The following is a 20,354-nucleotide window of genomic DNA, read 5'->3' on the forward strand; positions in this document are numbered from 1 at the left end:
AGGCTTGGTGGGGCTGCATGTCGGGATCCCGGTGATACTTTGATCCGGAGGAGGAGGGCGGACTAGTAAAGTGGATGCGAATACCAGTAGTTAGACACCAGCGCAATCGCAGTTGGTCGGCGCCTCAAGAAATTCCGGTCGTCGCCTTAGATAGTTCCAAGGGTCCTGTCCGCCTCATCTCACTCGAGAGCCAATGCCACTCTCGCCCTAAGCCATTTGCGGCGACGACTAGAGTGGTTGCTACTCTAGGGCAGGACAGGTGCTGTGATGTCACCGCAATGCGCTCAGCTTAACTGCTTCCCTGCCTCTCCCTGCTTCTAGACCTTCCCCACACTCCCACTCCCACTCCATCTCCCATCCACAACGTCCTTCCATCGACCCTTCTTTCCCTTCCCTTATCACACCACTACCTTCTGTCCTCCCACCCTCCACCACCTCCACCACCTCCACCACCTCCACCACCACCACCACCACCTCCCCACCGAAAATAAGAACACGTCCAAAATGGGACCCGCGCTCGAAACCGGCAGCAGCCACACTACACCAAGCGTTATGAGCAACAGCACCACCAGCGCCACCAGCACTCCGTCGACGCCGCGCACGGGCCAACACCCCACGATCCTCAACCTCCCCTCTACGCCGTCCGACTTCGGCGAGGGCGAGTCCGGTCCCTCGACGCCGATGTCATGCGTTTCCACGATCGCGATCAAGGACGGGCACGAGGGACACCGCCCGGGGATGTCGGGCTTCGACGGCGCTGCCGAACGCATCTCGCGCCTCTCGGCGATCTCGGCTGGTGGTTACTTCGATGTCAATAAGAGACCGGATACTCCCGCGAGCATGGGCGGAAGGGCAATGCAGACGGATTCCCCCGCCAGTACCGATAGTGCCAGGGAGCATAGGAAGGAGGCTAGGCTCATCGATGGTATGACGTATGATGAGGGCGTGGTTGATACGACGGATAAGACCCCGCCGGCGGTCGTCGATGAGAGGTGTTAGATGGACGTGGGGAGTGGGGAGGGGGGTTGCTTCTGCTTCGTCTTCTTTCTTTCGCGGATGGAGGGTGGCTCGTCTTTCACTTTCACTCTCTCTGTCTGCTTGTCTGTTCGATACTGATGGTGGTGGTGATGGTGATGTCTGGCTTCTCGTTCTCTTTCCTTCTGTCCTTCTGTCTCGTACTGTACTCCTAAGGTGGCCGGCTGCTGCGGAAACCTCACAGATAGGGGCGTTTTGTTGCTGTTGCCGTTGTTTTCTTCTTTTTCTCTTCCCGGTTTGAACTTTGATTGTACATGTGAATTGTTTATTGTCCATTGTCCATTGTTCATTGCCTACACCTACATACAGAGGTCATCGCACCGTGAATTTCACTTTTCGATGGGGATGGGGATGGCGAAGCTTAAACGAGCTTATTCTTAACCGAGTCCCGACATGCAACCGTAGCTATGTACATACCGGTATTCCGCAGGGCTGGCTTACATGTACAAGTTCCAGGTTATCGACTGTCGAGGCTTGCTAGCGTAAGTGATGGACTGGCGGACAACGTCGCGGCCGACGACACTGGAGGGATCATCCCTGGGGGGTTTATATCGCCTTGTACCTATCTGGTTACGTGGAAGATGGAATAGATAAATGGCTATATTTTGAAAATGATGTGCTCTTCATTCAATTGTTTTGTGAGCAGCATTGATGGATTATGTCTTGAGCCGAGTCGGGTTGAGTCGGTGGCCGCAACAACGGCCCGACTACGAGGACGATAGGCACTACTAGTAGACAGCTGATATGACAGGTTACTCTTTACGAGTATCTATGAGTAGAGAAGTTATCGCATCCTGATCAACAACGTGATTCATAACGTTTAAAGTTTAAAGTTTAAAGTTTAACGGTTTAAGCATCACCAAACTGCACGGGCCACGGGGTGGCCATTGCTCACTGCCTATACTGAGGGGCGCGGAGGCAGAGGCGGCTTGGAGTCATCGGTGAACGCCGAAGAGAGGGAACCTTATTGAGACCCGGTGGGGCCTGATCCAGACCCGATGCGGTCATTCAACGTTTATCTGTCTCTGTTGTCACTATTTATGTCTTCCTGTTGTCGGTCTCTGGTCCTCGTCAGATCATCACCTGGAATTGATCACGTTTTTGAACCTCCGCCCGTTTTTGGGTCTTTCAATACCAGATCATACCAGACCAGACCAGACCAAACCCCGTCAACTCCACACAGACCCGCCGCACCGTTTGCCTTGCCGTCAAGCGAACAGCTACTAGTAGGTACGCAGTTACCTATCTATTAGACACGGAGGAATCCCGTCGGTGAAGTCCTCGAACGGACGTAAAGGATAGATGTCAGGACTCGGGAGTAATCGTGAGCGAGGGCACAGCATGCGAGCCGTGAGGGGGATGGTGTCCTGTCCATGACGCACCGTCGGTATCTGGCCATGGCTACGGTCCTACATACGGATCGGCGGCGAAGCCCTCATGCGGCACGGTTCGCTCGGGGAGTCTTGCCGGCTGGTTGACTGAATAGCGGTTGACTGGGTGGCGGAATAACGGCTAGCCGCAGAGGAGCGAATAAGGTACCTCTAATGATTGATTGCGCTGATTGCGCTAGTATGACGGAGATCCAGATACCTACGGCCGGTCGGTGCACGGCTAGCTACGATTCCTGTGTGTGTGAGCGGACGGACGGACGGATAGACAGAAAGACGGGCGGGCGGGCAGGAGGGTGGGAACGACGGGCGGGAACAGCAAAGAAGGAAGGCAGATTCCTTCAGGACTCTATGAGCACCAGCACGTGGGTCGTGCGGGGGGATCGTCCTGTTCCCGTTCCGGTCATGTGAGTCGTGGTTACATACCGGTATCTGCGCAGGAGTAGTATTGATATCGAAGCCCTTGTGCGGAACGGCATGGCAAGGTGCACAGGTTCACTCGGGGCCGTGTGTGATTACCGGTAGCCGCTCCGGGGGGGGGGGGGGGGGGCGGGGCAGAGGCCGTGACGTACGGGATCAAAAAGTGCTGATAAACCAATCGTGCGTTGCGGAGCTACAGTGCATCATCTATGCATCATGGATTTCCTACATACCGAGCCTATACTAGAAGAGTACATACTGGGAATCGGACGGTGGGCGGACTGGTTGACGGAGGCCTAGGTGGGCGGCATAGAGTAGGTAGCGGGTACCGGTATCGCGAAGGAGTAACTACGGGAAGGAGTACCGGTACGGAAAGAAGGCTAAAGAGTGGAATCTAATTTCTAGAATCTAGAATCTGGCGTTTCGCCTGTGACAAGTCACAAAGGCGGGGAGATGGTGGTTCGCTGGGGCTATCGCCGATTGGGAGCAGGTCTTTGGTGAGGCTGGGAAGACGGGAAAGCGGCAATGCTTGATTGCGTGGTAGAATAGGTAGGCATGGTACCTATGTGAATACGTACTTCTTTTGCTTTACTATATGTCGATCATGAGATAGGTATTGCTCGAATTGCAAGTACATAAAAGTATTTCGTATTGATCTACCTACCATAGTAATAGAGCTTCTCCTCTATCCCGTACCTATCATATTACACTAGAGTACGGAGTTGTTCATGAATGCGAGTACACGTGCATCTTCACACGCCAAATATACTACCCAAATGGGTTTCGAGATAGAGGGAATACCGAAATATTGCGTATATGGCCCGTCTACTTTTAAGCAGTGACGGTGCTGGTTCGAGTGATCAACTATGTAACTACCTACATGATAGCTCCGGATCACGCTCGCATCACTCGGCAGGCACCGACACACGGGGGTTGATACATAAACAAACGTGGCGTCCGCGCACAGTGTAGCAGCCAGCACCGGTATGTACAATAAATTAATAGTATATAGTGCCTCATCTGCGCGCATGTCCCTCGGCGGCGGCCCTGCAAGTCCCCTGGTCGAGATCCGGCTCCATCGCCCCCGGGAAGGCCGAGAGAGTATCGTAGCCCTCCTTATGTCTAACGCCTATATTCACATTATCGCTTGTAGGCGCGATCTCTGTATCCCGCACCTCCTTGCTCCTGCACAGCCTGCCATCCCTGACCTCATAGCGATCAGCACCGATCCCCGGGGTAATCCAGAACACGCCCTCCGGATCGTAGGTAGTCTTGATCTCCGCGAGGCGCTTATAATTCCCTCCCCAGAAGTCGCCCTTCCAGTGCGGATTCAGCGCGCTAGCCTCGTTGACGTATGCGCCGGAGTCGGGCGCAAGCGTGCGCAGGCTGGACACGTTGAAGCGGCCGACGCCAGTGCCGACGAGGTGCACGTAGGCGCTCCGCCAGGCGGGGAGGACGGAGGTGTTTTCGCCCGAGGACAGCACCGCGCCGCCGCCGACGAGGTGCCCGCGCAGGAGGCCCTCGTGCGCGCGCGGGTAGGCGGCCGCGAGCGCTGAGGCGAGGCGTGGGCTCCGCAGGTGAGCCGCGGAGAGAAGCCGGCTGTCCATCGCGATGATACCGGTGGGCGCGGTCATGTCCTCGTGCCGTCGGTGCAGGCGCGCGTGCGTGTGTGCTGGGTCTTCGGCGCCGTGGTCGGGCTCCTCCTCAGCAGCAGGCTCGTCGGGACATATCGGCCCGAAGCGGAAGTCGAAGTACGCCTTGTAGCTAGCGTAGTCGTAGTACTTCGCCGTCGCCGGCTTCATGCCCGGGAAGCGCCCCATCCGCTTCAGCACCGGCTCCCAGCGCTCCTTCGCCGCCGAGATCCCCGCGTCCGAGCCGGCGGTCATGAAAACCCCCTGCACCGCCGCAGGATATATATAGAAATACCCCTGGACGCCCCGCTTGTTCAACGCCGGAAACTGCGAGTGCAGGTACGCCACAGCATCCCAGTATTCGCTGGTAGAATTGGTGGTGGAATTGGTGGTGGTGCTGGAAGAGGTGGCATTGATCCACCAATTCGTGACTGTCATCCTCGGTGTGGGGTATGCTTTGATAGTCGCCTCGACGACGACGCCGAATGTTCCGCCGCCGCCCCCGCGCAGCGCCCAGAACAGGTCCGGTTCGGATAGGGAGTTGGCAGTCAGCAGCGAGCCGTTGGCAATGACTACTTTGTATTCCAGCACTTGGTCGACGCCTAGGCCGTACTTGCTGGACAGTGGACCGTGGCCGCCGGCTTGTCCCCAGCCGCCTGCGGTTTTAACGCTTCCTGCACGCACACACACGGTCAATATTCATCTCATCGAAACCGGGAGATAGTGGGGTACAAACCATGTGCAGCGCCAACCGTCGTCAGCCCGCTCCTATCCACCGCATCATTGATCTGCTGCGTAGACAATCCAGCACCAAATGTAACGACCGCCTGCCTCCCTTGCTCTGGAATGATAATATTAACCCCCCTCGCGGGATCCACATCCTTTACGCCCTCCCTCGTAGCAGTATACACCGTCGCAACACGAACACCCCCGAGCTTTGAAATATCCAGACTCAATCCAGACGGCGCATCATTGCGGCCCAGGAAGTCGTGTCCGCTGTTGAGTACCGATAGCCGGATGTTCCGCGCGGCGGCGAAACGTACCGCGGACTGCACCTGCGCGACGCACGTGGCCCGCAGAACGTAGTCTGGCCGCGCGTGGGTGCCGAAGGGAGTCGGTGGCTGCACGCCGGGGAGGGCCGAGGCCCATTCGGCGGGTGTGGGGAAGTCGGCGTCGGTGTGTAGGAGGCAGCAGCCGGTGGGGGCGGAGGTTGCTGGGCTGGTTGGAGAGCTGCTAGGAGGCACGGATGCACCGTGGTCGTGGGAGTGGGTGGAAGTCGGAATCACCACCACCTCGGTGGAATTGTGGTCGTCGTGCGGGACGGCAACTGCAGAAGCTGCGAGGCCGGCAAGTATGATGAGAAACCTCATGGTGTGCTCGGTAAAGGAACGAAGGTCTGGATGGACGGTCAAATAGTGGAATGATCTGAAGATCAGAAGCTTTGTCCAGGCCGTGGATGGGGTCGGGGATGGTTTAAGTATATATGTTTCCCAACATGTAGATAGATACAACTCTCCGTTTGCTTGTTGGAAACGGCCCACGAAGATCTATCCAGCGATTACTGCCTACATACATTCCCTCACCCTCACTCTCGCCGATTAGATGCGCGCGAGACATATCCGGACGGCTTGGTCCATTACCAGATATGAAGGGAGGCACCTCCGTATGGCCCAATGTGGTGAGCGCGGTGAGTGCGGCGTGGGGAATATAGGTAGTAGCTATATCTGTGAACCGAATCCCGCAATAGCTATCCTCATACCTCATATTCGGCAATCTAGCTAGTAGATATTGATTTCCAGCATGGATATGCGCACTTGGGAGTCGCCGGTGCCGCGGCTGAGTTTTGTCGGAATTGCTATGGAAGTGGAGCCCTCATTGGAGGTGTTCTAGACACTCCGTTCCCGTGTTCGACATAGGTAGTCCGGTTAGGACTGCCAAGATCTGGTCCAGTCCGGCCCCTTGGACGGACTGCGTAAAAGTAGTCCGTCCTTCCCTCGATTATTATTTTTGGTCTAGTCGGTCTGAACACTGCTCCCGGACGGACTGCAAAGATACAGTTCAGTCCAGTCCGAGGCTGAGGACGGACGGATGGACTGGACTATGTCGAACACTGCGCCGTTCAGACAGAGAACCTTCGTAGATCATTAGATGGCTGGCAGATTCTTCTGGTCGAGTATCGAGTTCGTTGGCATTCTGTACTCGCCCGCTCCTAATCTTCGTTCTTCCCATTTCCCTTGGTGCGCATTGTCACCTACACACGAGTTGCCATGCCGAAGGGCTTGGGGGCGGGACTGCAGCAGACCCTGCCAGTTGGTTGGTTAGCCATCAGCATCAAACGTTTCGAAACGGGTTACCAGTAGAGTACCTACTCGAGTAGAGTGCGTAGGCATGACCGCGTGGCCATATCTCTGCCGTGGCCCGTCGGCACCGTTACGTGCGTTGGGAATCGGCGGCCACACCTCTCGGATCTCGGATCCATCCCCAAAACGCCCAATCCCGTCGCCGACGCCGTCTCATCCCCGTCTCGTGATTCATCACCGAGCGCGAGCACCATCGTGCCGAGTGATCCAGTGAGTGATCCAGCGAGTGATCCAGTTGTCACCGGTGGGCCCGCATGGGCGCAGTGTTCTACATACCTAGTCCAGTCCGTACGTCCGGACCCATGGACGGGACGGGATGAAATTGAACACACGATAGTGAAAAATACTGTCATATTTGGTGGAGCAAGTGCTAAAAAGAGTGTCACTTTTTTTTTCCTCACTACCGGACTGCAGTCCAACCCCGTCCAACCCCGTCCAGCAAATCAGGGGACGGGACTGACTGCTATACTTTTATCCCGTCCTCCAAAAGGCACGGACGCCGGACGGGACTAGATCTTGGCGGTCCGTTCCGTCCGGACTGCAGTCTGGACCGGACTATGGAGAACACTGCATGTCGGTTGATATCCCAGTCCCGGGCAGGAGAAGAAGACATTTCACGGTCATTTTAGAGCTGCGAGCTCCGACGGGATGAAACAACCAGGTGAAGCAGAATGTCAGGGGAAAGGCCCCCCCCTTCTCAATTCCCATCCTCAACTCAACGTCATTAAGCACGCAACGACATACAGTAGATGCAGTAGATGCAGGCAGCAGAAAGGGTGTGGACGACAACCAAAGCAACGCGCCATTCATATACAAGAAGAATACCCGATCCCATTCTAACCACATTTCCTTTCCCCGTCACCCTTTCAGATAGATACCTAGATACCTAGAGAGATCTACCGCTTGAACGTAACCGACCTGCCCGTTTTCTCCTGATTCGTCCTACTCAAGCCCTTGGGGGCATTCGCCGATCCGGCGTACGGATTGAACGCCTTCTTCTTCTTTTCCTTCTTCTTGCCTCGTCCGCCCTCTTCCCGTTTCTGGTTCAGGACCGACGGCGCGCTGGCATAGTCAAACGGCTTGGTGGTGGGTTTCTCAACGGCGGCGTCTTCTTCGCCTTCCACCGGAGCATCCTCCTCCTCCCCCTCCTCTTGCTGTGCCAGCTTCTTTTTCTTTTTCCGCTCTTTATTTGCCTTACGTTTTCTGAGAGCTCCCTGCTCGAGGGCATCAGCGGATGCGGGGTCGTCGCCATTGACAGACTCGGTTCCGCCCTTTTCGCCCTGCACATCTTCCGTTGCGTCCGCATGCGCAACCTCGCCAATAGCAGCATCATCCAATTTCCTCTTCCTGCCACCACCGAGTGAGCGCACGACAATGACGTCGGATGTCTCCTCCTTGGCCGGGCGATTCTTGACGTACTCGTGTTCAGCGCGGGCACCAGGATCGACAGCGGGAGTCTGCTGCGGCTGGTGGGGCATGTCCTCCGAGACGAAGATTTCTGCCGTTAGCTGTGGTAGTGGCACTGCGAGCCGGAGGGTGGAGGAGTCGTTGGTGCTCGAGGTCTGTTCTTGCTGCCAGCGACTGCTGTCGTCGCAGTCGCCCCAGAACTTGGATGTTTCTTCTCGCAGCGCTTTCGCTTCGTCGGAAGAGGCTGTGAAGATGTTGACACGGGATTGGTCGGCGGCAGTGGTGGACTCGCTCTCCGTGGTGGCAGGGGCTGCTTGGGCGGCGGCGTCGGCTTTTGCGGCTTTTGCGGCGGCTTCGGCGGCCCGAGCCTCGTCCCTGGAATTCTGCCACGCACGGACTTCTGGCGTGTCCTTTGCTTTCCTGATGACAACGACAAGCTCTCCCGCCTTGCTCCTGACTGGTGGAGAGGTGCGAGGGCAACACCCAAGGACGCCTGCAACATCCACTGGCATCTTGCGGGCAAGGTTCAATAGCTGGCTTCGGGGCATGACGAAGTGGGGGCTTTCATCTTCTATGCGGGCTGTGGTGTCCCGCCATTCGTGTACTGCTTTGAAGACGGAGACCTGCATCGGATTAAGGTTTTCCTGAGACCGTCCGAGCATATTCCGCCAACCGAGTAGTCCGTGGCCCGTAACTGCATCGTAGGGCTCCTTTTCGTACAGGCGAAGAGCGACGATCTTGGAGTTCTCTAGGACGTCGGCCATTTTGTTGTCGGGATCCTCCAGATCTGATCTCTCCAGCAGCTCGTTCCGTACACAGTCAAAGATGTACAGAAGGAAGTGGGTGTCCGATCTCGCATAGTTGAACATCTCTTCCGGTAGAGGCCTTGTCACCATGTCAGCATCGGGAGATTAGAGGACAATTCCGGAGTATCAAAGTTGGAGGGACAAACCGAAGCCTCCAATCAGCAAGCTGGTATTGTTTGTCGGCATCGAAATCAATGTACTTCTTCAAAAGAAATGCAAGTCCGTGGCCTGCGAATCCGAGCGAACGACAGGCCCAGTACGTGTCGAAGAGACCCACAACATACAGTCCGAGATCTCTCTGTAGCCAGATAATGTCCATAGCGGCACCATGGAAAACCTACCGCCCCGATTAGCTATCGGAAAGTGTGTACCAGAACTGCGGAGCCCACCTTGATGATATTGGGGTCTGCAAACACCTGGTTCAGGACCTGCAGGTCTTCCCTCAACTGAAGAGTGTCTAGAATCCAATCCTTCTCCCTCGTGCTTATCTGCATAAGGCACACGATTCCGATGTACGATCTCTGGTCGTGATGCTCCAGATCTACAGCAATCTCCGTGGCCTTCTTCAGCTCCTCCAGCATCTCCGCCAACGCCTCCGGCGTGTCAACGAGTATGGCCGTCGTCTCCTCGAAGGGAAGGTATTCCTGCGGTTCCTTAATCTGGAAAATACTGTCTGGGTATTTCATCGTCTTTATCTCCTCGACGTAGGGGTGCATGTACCTAGTTCGGGTTCACCCAGTCAGCAACTACTTTCCCTTCCCCACGTTAGACTTCAAAACTTACTGCTTATTCCCCAGCTCGTTCGTAAACATCTCCAAGCTCTTCTCCAGCGGAATCTTCGCATGGGGCTTCTCGGTAAGCAGCGGTTTGAACGGCGCATCGTTGAGATTGTCGGGCTTGACGTTGAACAGCAGTTGGGGCTTCGCCAGGTTTCTCGATTGCGGCGAGTTTGCGGTCGCTCGGAAGCCGACCGTTTTCTGCTGGCTGCGCGATAGGCGGGGGTTCTGCACGAAATCAGCGCACGCACGTACGCACGCATGGAGCGCAGCGAAGGGACGGGGTGGAACGGGGGACGTACCGCATTTTTCGCGCCCGGGAGCGGCTCGGGATTCTTTTGCTTGATTGCGCCGGTGTATTCGTCCAAGCAGGTATCCTGCGTCCTCCCAAGCTATTTAGCATTCCCTCTCACTCCACCACCTCAACACGTTGGGGGTGGGGGTGCAACTTACCGCTCTCTCAAGCAGATAATCGACGACCTCGACGACATCGCCCCACTTGTTGTCCACATCGTCCGCGTCCCTGAGGGTCGGGGGCTCAATATCTGATCCGGCAGCGGCATTCTTGAGCAGCGAGTTGACGAGCGCCAGGATGCGCGCGCTGGTCGCGTCCGCCGCGCTCGCGAACTCGCCGTCCGACGACCGCTGGAAGTCGATGTCGCCGGCTGCGAGCGCGTTCACGCATTTCACCGTAGACATCACGGCTTTCTGCACGCCGTCCTGGAGGGTGGGGAAGTCTCCGCTCATGATGGGCGCGCGGGAGAGGGGTTTGAACGTTGCGCGTGGAGTGGAGTGGTGGGCGAATGGGCTGTTCAACTGGTGGGGCGAGAGCACAGCTGTCGCGGCGGATGTAAAAAGTCGGGAAAGTTTGTGTGCATGGTGACGCTACGACGTCACGTGGTCCGCTACCCTTGGCTCCCTAGTTAGCCGACAACGAGTGAAAGACTGTGAGATAGTCAACTACATACCATGATATTTGAAGTACTCACGGTAGTGCGCACTTCGGCAGCGGGGTCTTGAACTCTCTACAGGTAACAGCAATGGCAGGAATAGTTAGAAAATAATAATCACCACCAAAACGGTTGCAGACTCAGTCAGCCAACTTCCAAGCCCTCTAGATGTCTGAAAGCTGAAGTGCGAGTTGAATAGCAACTGGTAGGCTGCACTTAGTTTGAAGTTAGTACCGGTAGTTAGGTGCAGAGCAAATGCGCACCTGAAACTGTAAACAAATATGCTGATTGGCTAGTCAGCCAGGGGAAACAAATGTTTTTGACACCATTTGACATCTACCACGCTAATTTCCACTCTCACGTCTCCGAATGCTAGATCGTGGACAGTGGCGGTCACCAAAACCTCCGCTTCATCAATGCACCCTCCGGCCCTCATTCAGACCCCCGTCACCAGCGTTCAAACTTCCAAGTGCGCACTTCACCAGCAGGAAAGGTTGGCTTTGAACTTCGTAGTCGCCATAGTCTAGTCTAGTAACCAATGCCGTATGCGACACTCAGTTGATATTCCCTCCCCTCTCTCTTCTCTCTCTCTCATCCTCCAGCAGAACCAGCCGCAACGGTGATGTAACATAAAACCCAAAAAAAACTTGGCAAGGCCACTAGGCCCCAAAAGCTCAATTGGTATAAAACCGAAATACATAAGGCTATTGATCGAGGGAATCAAAAAAAACAGATGAGTGCAAACGCTGGTCATAACTCATTGTAGAGAGAACGACAAGAAAAGCACAAGCTCTGATAATGAGAAAGAAAGGAAACTTAGGAAAGAGGGTATGCCCTTCAGCCCAGCACAACTATCGCACACACTGCTCCACGCACGCAGACACACACACTCAGACAGCCCCTCCCTCGACCTCGACCTCAGGAGGAATGCGCGCCAATATCTCCCTCCTTGCCACGCAATCAGCGCCCAGCTTCGGCGCCACCAATCTAAGCAACTCCAGCAACTCGAGCGGACTCGTAGTGGGCGCGATATGTACGTCGAGCCTCAACAGCTCCGGGAACACGACACGGGCGGCGACGAGGTGTACCAGGTCTACGCCATCGGTCTGCGGGCCGGTGTAGTTGCAGATGAAGAAGCGCAGCGCGGGGGCATTAGCCGCAAAGCCCTCCAGCAGCGCTTCCGTCGTCAGCCCCGTGAAGCCGACGTAGCCGAACGTGTCGTCGACGCCGACGTGGTACTCGAAGTACTCCATATTGGGCAGTGCCTCGGTCAGCATCCGCGCCGCCTGCGACATCGCCGGCATGTGCGGGAGTATCAGCACTCGCAGGCTGGGTAGGCGGCGGACCAGCGTTAGGACGTCGGCCACTATGCGGGAATACGGAGGGTAAAGCTTGAGCCGTAGGTAGTCCACACCGGCATGCTCGTCGAAGCGGTGCGCCGCCTCGCGCAGCACCTCCTGCACGCGGAGGTTCATCTTGAGCTTGCGGAGCGCGGGGAGGTGCTTCATGCACTCGATGAAAGCGGCAGGGGTGAAGCCGCGCTTGCTGGGCAGCCGCGGGTGCTTGAACAGGAACCAGGCCTCCTCGACGTGGCCTAGATACATCGCTTTTCGCCGCGGCTCTATGTTCATTAACGACTCCGGGTCACGTGGTAGCTTCCGCCATAGCAGCTTGACCGTGTGCGCGAACCAGTAGCTGTTGACACGCGCGCAGCTGGCGAGACTGCCAGGGTGGTTGCGCAGGTGCCCGACTACGAGTGATAGCAATTCCGATATGCCGAGTGTGCGCTGTGCCGCTGTGAACGAAGACCGGTCTAGTACGAGAAAATTGGGGAAGGTGGGTTCGTGGGATCCGAGACCGGACATGATGTCGGCGTAGGCGGCTCGGGGAACGGGGAGGGCGGGTAGAGGATCGGCAACGATTGTTGTAAGCCTACGGTGTCGGTGTAGAGTAACTACTCGTAGGTGGTTCGGACAAAGACCGTAGTGGAAGGTGGTGAATTCCAAGCAGGCAGTGGAGGTGTACGCGCCTGAAGCTTGGAGCTTCAAGCTTGGAGCTCGGAGCTGGGAGCTTTTTTGGATGCGCAGATGGTGTCGTACGGCACGCGCAGCTGGGGGGCAGGGGTGCGCAGGGGAGTCTTCCGGTGCGCACCGAGAGCCGAGCGAGCGAAGTTGAGTGTCGTGTGTACCGTACGGTTGCGATGGGTGACTGCCGTTGTTATCGTCGTCGTGGTGCTTGAATAGAATAGGAGGTGGAGAGTAGATACCGAATAGGAACTGTGAGCTGAAAAGAGGGGTAGCAAGAGGAGGCTCTCTTCCCAACAGATCTGTACCTCTCTCGCTCGCAGCGGTCATTCCGCCCGTCTAGCCTGGTTGCACACTGTGCCTGTGGTAACTCTTGAAGTCCGCCCAGGCAATTGTTGCCATATTCCGGCTGCTGCCCGAGATGGGGTAGGTACATTATGTATCCATCTTCCTCGGTCCCTACCTGCCAAGGATTGGAGTATCCATCGCCTCGCTGCACCTTCGGTTCGTGAAACGATACCGTGTCGCGAGCCGGCCGTTGCCTCGTCGTGGTTCCATCACGGAGCGATCACTCGACCTCATTGTGAATAGGTGCTGAGAAGCCATATTGATCCTCAGCGGAGCTATTGCCATGATCTAGCTGAGGAGGTCACATGAAATTTATGATTACACAAAAATATCCTCAGCCTAGCTATTGCCTTCTAGCTGAGCAGGTCACATGCGATCAACGAATAAATAAAACCCCCAAAAACCTCAGCGTACATAGCCGACCCGAGTCCCGACGAGCTGACAGGGCTGACATCCGAGGCTGCTGTTGCCTAAATTTTGATCTTTATCCCCCACACCTCCACGACGATCAAACTGAAACGTACAGCGAAATCCCAGAACGCATATCGATACTGCTGAGCGCATATTTCCACGAACAAGCCGTACTACAACCTACAGAGAATTTCCAGAATGCATCTCGATACTCTTGTCACTCAGGGATACATATTTTTTTACCCCCCTGGATTATACAGTATACAGTACGTGTATTCGGGACACACTCACTGGTTTTCTCGCAGCGTATGACGTTCTATTCTTTCTATCTAATCTACTCTATATATATTCATAGCGAGGGCGAGGCAATATTAACGGCTAGGTCAGCAGCGTGAGGAGCGGTCGGTGAAGACAGTATCTGTGACGAGCAGCAGAGGGGCAGATAATGGGGTGTCTATGTCGCCGGCAGCAGGACTGCTGCAGGTACGGTTTCTGCGGTTACAGCAAAACCTGAAAGACAACAAATGCTAGAAAGACAATAAATGCGGTCTCTGGGGTGATATCAGAAGGGGAGTGAGTGGAGTCTGCGGCGCCGGCAGCGAGTGTGATGTCTGCGGCGCCAGCAGCATAAGTACTCACACGGCCAGAACTTTAGGAACCCCATAAGAGTAGCAGGAGGAGACGAACAGCAGGAGGAGACGAGGAGCAGGCGAGGAAGATGGGATCAGCAGCAAATCCAGCAGAGCTACAAGCAGAGCGGGGAGTAGAGAAAAGGAGCGAGTAGCAGAGAGCACAGCGAAGCAGTAGCGGGAAAAGTATCTGTCACATGTAAAGCACGTGCCACCTGTGCTAGCCCTATGGAGACTGGTGTGGCCTAGCTATTTCGAGCTCTAGCCAGTGGCGAGAGGAGTAGCTGTAGCCGGTCAGCGGGAGGAAGCAGGAGAGAGCAGGAGGAGACAAGCAGTAGAAAGAGACCAGTAACAGGTGGAGGCCAGCAGTAAAAGGAGACTAGCAGCAGGCGGAGACGAGCAGCAGGCAGAGACCAGCAATGAGAGGAGCAGTAGGCCCAGAGCAGAGCAAGAGGCAACGCAAGGGGCAGGACAAGAAGTTGTGACACTGGAACTGTTTCTGGACGTCGGAGTCTTGATAGATATTGAGTATAGAATAAAACTCAGAGATTTCAATGAGTCACAGTGGAATGATCTTAAGAGATATCGCCGGTAGTGTTTGGTGTTCAAATTCTGCTGGTGTTGAGATTTCCGTGACGATAGTCAAGAGACTATATAGACTACCCATACATCTAAGTGTAAGACTGGAACAGTTTCTGGGCGTCGGAGTCTTGATAGATATCGAGTATAGAATAAAAGTCAGGGATTTCGATTATTCACAGCTGAATAAACTTAAGGGGTATTGTCGGTAATGTACTGTCACAGTTCAGAAATCCTGGCCTTAAGTAGCTACTGGGATGATGGCCTTCAGCCATCAAAATACCTTTTGGTCAAGTGGTATAGTACTTTCCCAGTGTAACGGCACGGTCGGGCAAGGCTCCAGGTAGCGAAGTCGGGCTGGGGATCGGGTTCTGGGTTCGGTAGAGGCAAGACTGGTTCAGGGGACAAGGTGAGGCAGGGCTCAGTGCAGACGGCAACTGAGAACAGAGGCAGGGACAAGGACTACGGCGCAGACGGCAGCCGAGGCAAGGACTGTGAGACTGGAACGATTTCGGTCGTCGGAGTCGATTGATAGAATAGGATAAGAATGAAGATAGATAGTATTCTTTCTTTCACAAGCGGAATAATCTTAAGGGGTAGTGTCGATGGTTTTCTGGTCGCTGATTCTGATGATGAATCTTTCGTCGTGTCGTCGGAAGTCTATATAGTTGGGTGATGTGATCGAGTCACATGCCAGCCGTTGCCGTAGTTTGTTGCCGGATGGAACCCCTGGCGTGAAGTCTCTGCACTTGGTGCGGAGACTTTCTCCGCCATGTCATCAGAGTCGTCGTAAGCTTTCAGGATAGTTTATACAAACTAGGCAGGTATGGCGCACCAATCCTTACCCGAGCATAGTCCGGTTTCAGCTATCTCCCCGCTGGGCAACGGCTGCGCCTTTCGGCACGGCTCTTATTTGCTTAAGACGCGAGAAGAGGGGCAACACTCGTCATAGTGGTTTTTCTCCGATCAGAGTTTCCTCTGCGCTTGTTCCGCGATTCGCCTGCCTCAAGTCAAGGATGACAGTATCGGACTTTTCGTGCGTATCGCTGCGCCTCCGATCCCACCTAGACTCTGGTTCCGTTTGCTTCCTTCCTTCCTATCTCGTCTCTGACTAGCTACGACTAATCTAAAAAATCCCTTCCTGTCCCCCGATCTATCTAACTATCTTTCCTGAACTCCCGTTGGTAAGCAGCCGGACTCTGAAGTCGGGCCGACTGCGACCAGGGTGTCACACCATCTTCCCTCTCCGACGCTTTCGTCCCGAAGCGTGCGGAGTTCTATCTAGTCTACATACGGTGAATGCAGTCCTCCAACCCCTGCATCCTACTATCGCTCGACTCAAGAGAAAAACCCAGTGGGAAAAAACTCTCAGTCTTCTGTGAGCCGATAGTCCCTCGGCGCGTCCGGATTCTTGCGGTGGAATTCCCGCAGTTTCTCCCGGCCACCTACTGAAAAGTTGTCGAAAGGCTCATGAGTCCAATCCCGTTTGCTGGGATAGTTGAGCCATTTCACGAGGTAGAGTACGCGCCGTCCTTTCTTGGTGCTACCCATAACCTCCTCGACATCGTATTCCTCATTGCTCTCGACGTCATCCGCTTCCCGGAGTATTTTCGACGGGTCGGGGGGATCTCGGTTGCCTGCTCGGTAGGGTTCGACAAGCGAAACATGGAAGACATTGTGTATCTTCCATTTCCGCGGTAGCGTGAGCTTGACGGCGAGGGGGGAAACGATCTTCTCGATTTGGAACGGGCCATGATTTTTGTGGTCCAGTTTCCTCGAGGGGCGGCGGGTTTGTATATTCCGTCCGCTGAGCATTACCAGGTCTCCTACCTGATAAGCGGGGGCCTCTTGGCGACGTTGGTCGGCGTAGTGGCGCATGCGTTCCTGTGCTTGCTCAAGCGACTTGATGGTTTCCTCGTGCACAGTCTGCATCCAGTGCGCATAGACCGTGCTGGCGGGGTTGAGGGGGTTCGTCGCAGCAGGTCCGCTAGCTGTTGGGTGGAATCCGTAGTTCGCGTAGAACGGCGAGAATCCAGTAGCCGTGGTGACCGAGTTGTTGTAGGCAAACTCAGCCATGGGGAGGAGGCTAACCCAGTCGTCTTGGTCTTTGTTGACGAAGGAGCGGAGGTATGCTTCGATCGTCTGGTTGAGGCGTTCTGTTTGCCCGTCTGTTTGGGGGTGAAACGCCGTAGACATCCTTGCCTTGATGCCTAAAAGCTTCATAAATTCTTTCCACGTATCCGATGTGAAGCGGGAATCTCTGTCTGATACAATATCCGAGGGTAGGCCGTGGAAGCGCCAGATTTCGCGGGCAAAGATTTTTGCGAGGTCGCTGGCTGTCTTGCCGTCCTTTCGTAGGGGAATGAAATGAGCCATCTTGGTGAATCGGTCGATGACTACCCAGAGTTGGTCGCATTCCTCAGACTCGGGTAGATCGGTTATGAAGTCCATAGCGATGGATTGCCATGGAGCGTAGGGCAGTTCGAGGGGGTTTAGGAGTCCATAGGGTTGGTGTCGCGCTGTCTTGTTTTTTACATTCAGGACAGCCACGCACGAAGTCGATGATGGCTTCGTCCATTTTTGGCCACCAAAAGTTGCGTCGAATCAACTCGATCGTCTTGTCCTGGCCCATATGGCCGGCGACTTTGGTATCGTGCTCTGACTCCAGGATCTGCTGGATCAGGCCTTGGTTGTTTGGTATCCACAACTTCTCCTTCCGGTACACACATCCATCTTCCACCTTCAGTATCCCGGCCTTTCGGCTCATCCGTTCAGAGTTTCTGCTCCGAACGGCATCCTCCTTGACCTTGCGGTCATTCGACACGGAATTCCCACGTGCCGCTACCTCCTTACCCTTTCCGGTATTCGGCTCCTGTTCCTCAGAAGCCGCTTCACCAACGCTTTTGAGAGCTTTCTCCCACTCAGCGTCAGATCCTCCCTTCTCGCGCAGCAACTCCAAAAACTCCAAAGACCATTTCCGTGTTGGGGTAGAGGTTAGCCGTACCGACGAGATCAGAAACGAGGTACCGTGTCCAGCCGTGCTGATCGAAGAGACATTGTTCTTTCCTGCAAAGTGTTTTCCGTGCAGGATCGTCGTGATTGGTTGATCCTCACCCCCCCCTTTTTCAGGGCGGTATTCCGGGCGCCGGGAAAGAGCATCAGGTTTTCCATTCTGGTTTCCGGGTCGGTAGTAGATCTTGAAATCGATGCCGGCGAGCTCCTGTGCCCATCGTGCCTGGCGTCGATTGAGTACTTTTGTGGTTGTGAAGTACTCAAGGTTTTGATGGTCGCTAAAGACTTGCACTTGGTGCTGTGCACCTTCGAGGTATCGTCTCCAGTGTTTGAAAGCGTCGACAATGGCGAGTAGCTCTTTGTCGTGGATTTCGTAGTTGATTTCCGCGGGAGAGAATTTCCTCGAATGGTAGGCAACAGGGTGCAGTCTTCCTTCTTCATCCTTCTGGGATAGGACGGCACCGAGGGCGAAATCCGATGCGTCTGTTTCAACGATAACTGGTTCATTGGGTTGGAAGTGGGCCAGTATCGGAGCTGTAGTGAAGCGTTTCTTCAGATCGTCAAAGGATTTCTGCATCTCGGGCGTCCATTGCCAATCCTTCTTATCACCTTTCGTAGACTCCGTCAACGGGCGCGCGACCCTCGAGTAGTCCTTGATAAAGCGGCGATAGAAGTTAGCGAAGCCCAGAAAGGATTGAACGTCTCGCAGGGACCGGGGTACTTCCCACTCAAGCACACTTTCCACTTTGTCCCCTGCCATCTTGATTCCTTCTCGGCCGACTATGTAGCCGAGGAATTCCACCTCATGCTTTCTCCACTCGCATTTTTCCGCTGATACGGCCAGTTTGTTAGCCGTCAGACGTCGCAGGACTTCTTTGACTATTTCATCATGCTCCGCCCTGGTAGAGGCGTAGATGAGAAGGTCGTCAATATAGGCAACCAGGCCGAGATCAATCATATCCCGGAAGATATGATTAATCATGTCCTGGAAGGTAGCAGGTGCGTTGGACAGTCCAAACGGCATAACGAGAAATTCGTAGAGGCCATAACGTGTTCGGAATGCTGTCTTCCACTCGTCCCCTTCTTTGATGCGTACCAGGTGATACCCATTCTTCAGGTCAATCTTGGTGAAGAACTGTGCTCCACGGATCCTGTCTTGTAGTTCAGACATGAGTGGGAGTGGGTATCGATTGGCGATAGTGACGCGGTTGAGTCCTCGATAGTCGACGCAAAGGCGAAGACCACGTCCATGGGCTTTTGGGACGAAGAGAATGGGGGCTCCCGCGCTGGAGGTGGACCGACGTATCTTTCCAGTCCGTAGCATGTCCTTCAACCATTCTCGGAGGGCTTCGAGCTCTGATTCTGAGAGGGCATAGATCGGACCCCAAGGAGGTGTGGTATCTTCCTTGAGCCGGATCTCGTGGTCGTAGGAGCGGTGTTCCGGAAGTGCATCTGCGGCTTCTTTTCCCATGATATCAAGAAAGTCGCGGAATTCTTCTGGTATCTGTTCCAAGGGGTCCGCCACCAGCTCAACGGCCGCGACGTATCCTATTACCCTAGCGTCCGGATTGTTTGCAATCTCCGGATCATAGCTTAGGGGAAACTCCGTTGCTGCGTGCTTGGTGCAGTTCTTCAAACAGGAGGGGCTGTTGAAGCGGAGTTCGGGGGTGTCCCAAGCACCTTGTGGGGTGTGCTTGGCTATCCACCAGTAGGGGAGGAACGCGTCCACTCCCGGTTCGAGGGAGGTCATCTCGAAGACCTCCTGGGAGTAGTGGTTCCGGTGTTGGAGGAGAAGGGGCATTGTATAATATTGGCCGCCTTCTTTGATGGGTTCGCCGGTAAAGCCACGCAAGCTGACGGCTTGTTCGTGCTTCTGCCGCGGAATTTTTAACCGCGAAGATAGGGAGGAGTCCAGGAGGGGGGTAGAACAGCCGGTGTCTAGTAACACTCGGATTCGGCTTTGTTGTTTGTTGCCCCAGTGTAACATCATCTCCACTATCGGTCGGTTTCCGTTTCTTGGCTTGGGCGCGGACGTAGGGGTTGTCCGTCTTCGCTTATCCCGTTCGTTTTTCTCGGGTTCGGGACCCGGCCGTTTTCTGGACGTGCCGCATATATACACCGTGGTCTTAGGCTGCGGCATGCCTTGACCTAACAAAAATCCTGCTCCTCGTCCGAACCTTCCGCCCAGACGGGAGGGACATCTCTCATGGCCTCGTCCCTGATATCCACTGCAGCGGTTTTGGGTGCCTTGGATTTTGGTGGTTCCAATGAGTCATTTGCGCCGCGCTTTCGCTTGTTTGCGCCTGCGATTTTTCGTGGGGCTGGGGGAAGTTGGGTGTTACCGACCGTCTTCGCTGCATAGCAGGCAAGCGCTCGGTGTCCTTCTCTTCCACATCTCATGCAGCCACCGGATTTCTTGTGGGCGTCTATCTCCTGCTGAGGGACCCCATCCAATGCTGCCTTCATCCCATCCCAGATGCACTCCTCTTTACCCGTCCGGGAACCGGACTGACCACCTCGGCTCGAATCTCCCTTCGGCCGGTGGTCCTCCTTTTTCTTTCCCTGGCTTTTCGGCCCC

The 20,354-nt window shown here is 55.1% G+C and overlaps 4 protein-coding genes across 4 annotated transcripts; 1 reads left to right on the forward strand and 3 right to left on the reverse strand.

Annotated features, from left to right (window-relative positions):
- Positions 1-681: 681 nt before the first annotated feature.
- Positions 682-999, forward strand: BZA05DRAFT_334143 (uncharacterized protein; the record flags this gene model as incomplete). The annotated part of the gene is made up of 1 exon (XM_051480718.1): positions 682-999. One exon carries the CDS (start codon positions 682-684, stop codon positions 997-999), a length of 318 nt encoding a protein of 105 aa, XP_051341770.1.
- Positions 1,000-3,859: 2,860 nt separating this feature from the next.
- Positions 3,860-5,844, reverse strand: BZA05DRAFT_370419 (uncharacterized protein; the record flags this gene model as incomplete). The annotated part of the gene is made up of 4 exons (XM_051481649.1): positions 3,860-4,442; positions 4,599-5,148; positions 5,211-5,301; positions 5,362-5,844. 4 exons carry the CDS (start codon positions 5,842-5,844, stop codon positions 3,860-3,862), a joined length of 1,707 nt encoding a protein of 568 aa, XP_051341771.1.
- A 1,599-nt stretch (positions 5,845-7,443) lies between these two features.
- On the reverse strand, positions 7,444-10,570 carry BZA05DRAFT_472333 (ribonuclease H-like domain-containing protein; the record flags this gene model as incomplete). The annotated part of the gene is made up of 6 exons (XM_051488009.1): positions 7,444-9,126; positions 9,194-9,384; positions 9,437-9,767; positions 9,831-10,051; positions 10,126-10,200; positions 10,277-10,570. 6 exons carry the CDS (start codon positions 10,568-10,570, stop codon positions 7,731-7,733), a joined length of 2,508 nt encoding a protein of 835 aa, XP_051341772.1. The 3' UTR covers positions 7,444-7,730.
- A 701-nt stretch (positions 10,571-11,271) lies between these two features.
- BZA05DRAFT_391662 (uncharacterized protein) lies at positions 11,272-13,381 on the reverse strand. The gene has a single exon (XM_051483002.1). It carries the CDS (start codon positions 13,125-13,127, stop codon positions 11,664-11,666), a length of 1,464 nt encoding a protein of 487 aa, XP_051341773.1. The 5' UTR covers positions 13,128-13,381; the 3' UTR covers positions 11,272-11,663.
- Positions 13,382-20,354: the final 6,973 nt, after the last annotated feature.

Source organism: Tricharina praecox, assembly GCF_024521635.1.
Source record: "Tricharina praecox strain CBS 144465 chromosome Unknown BZA05scaffold_6, whole genome shotgun sequence".
Lineage (NCBI taxonomy): Eukaryota > Fungi > Ascomycota > Pezizomycetes > Pezizales > Pyronemataceae > Tricharina > Tricharina praecox.

Coding starts and splice junctions, on each gene's coding strand:
- BZA05DRAFT_391662 (XM_051483002.1), bottom strand. CDS start 13,127: ATGACCGCTGCGAGCGAGAGAGGTACAGATCTGTTGGGAAGAGAGCCT.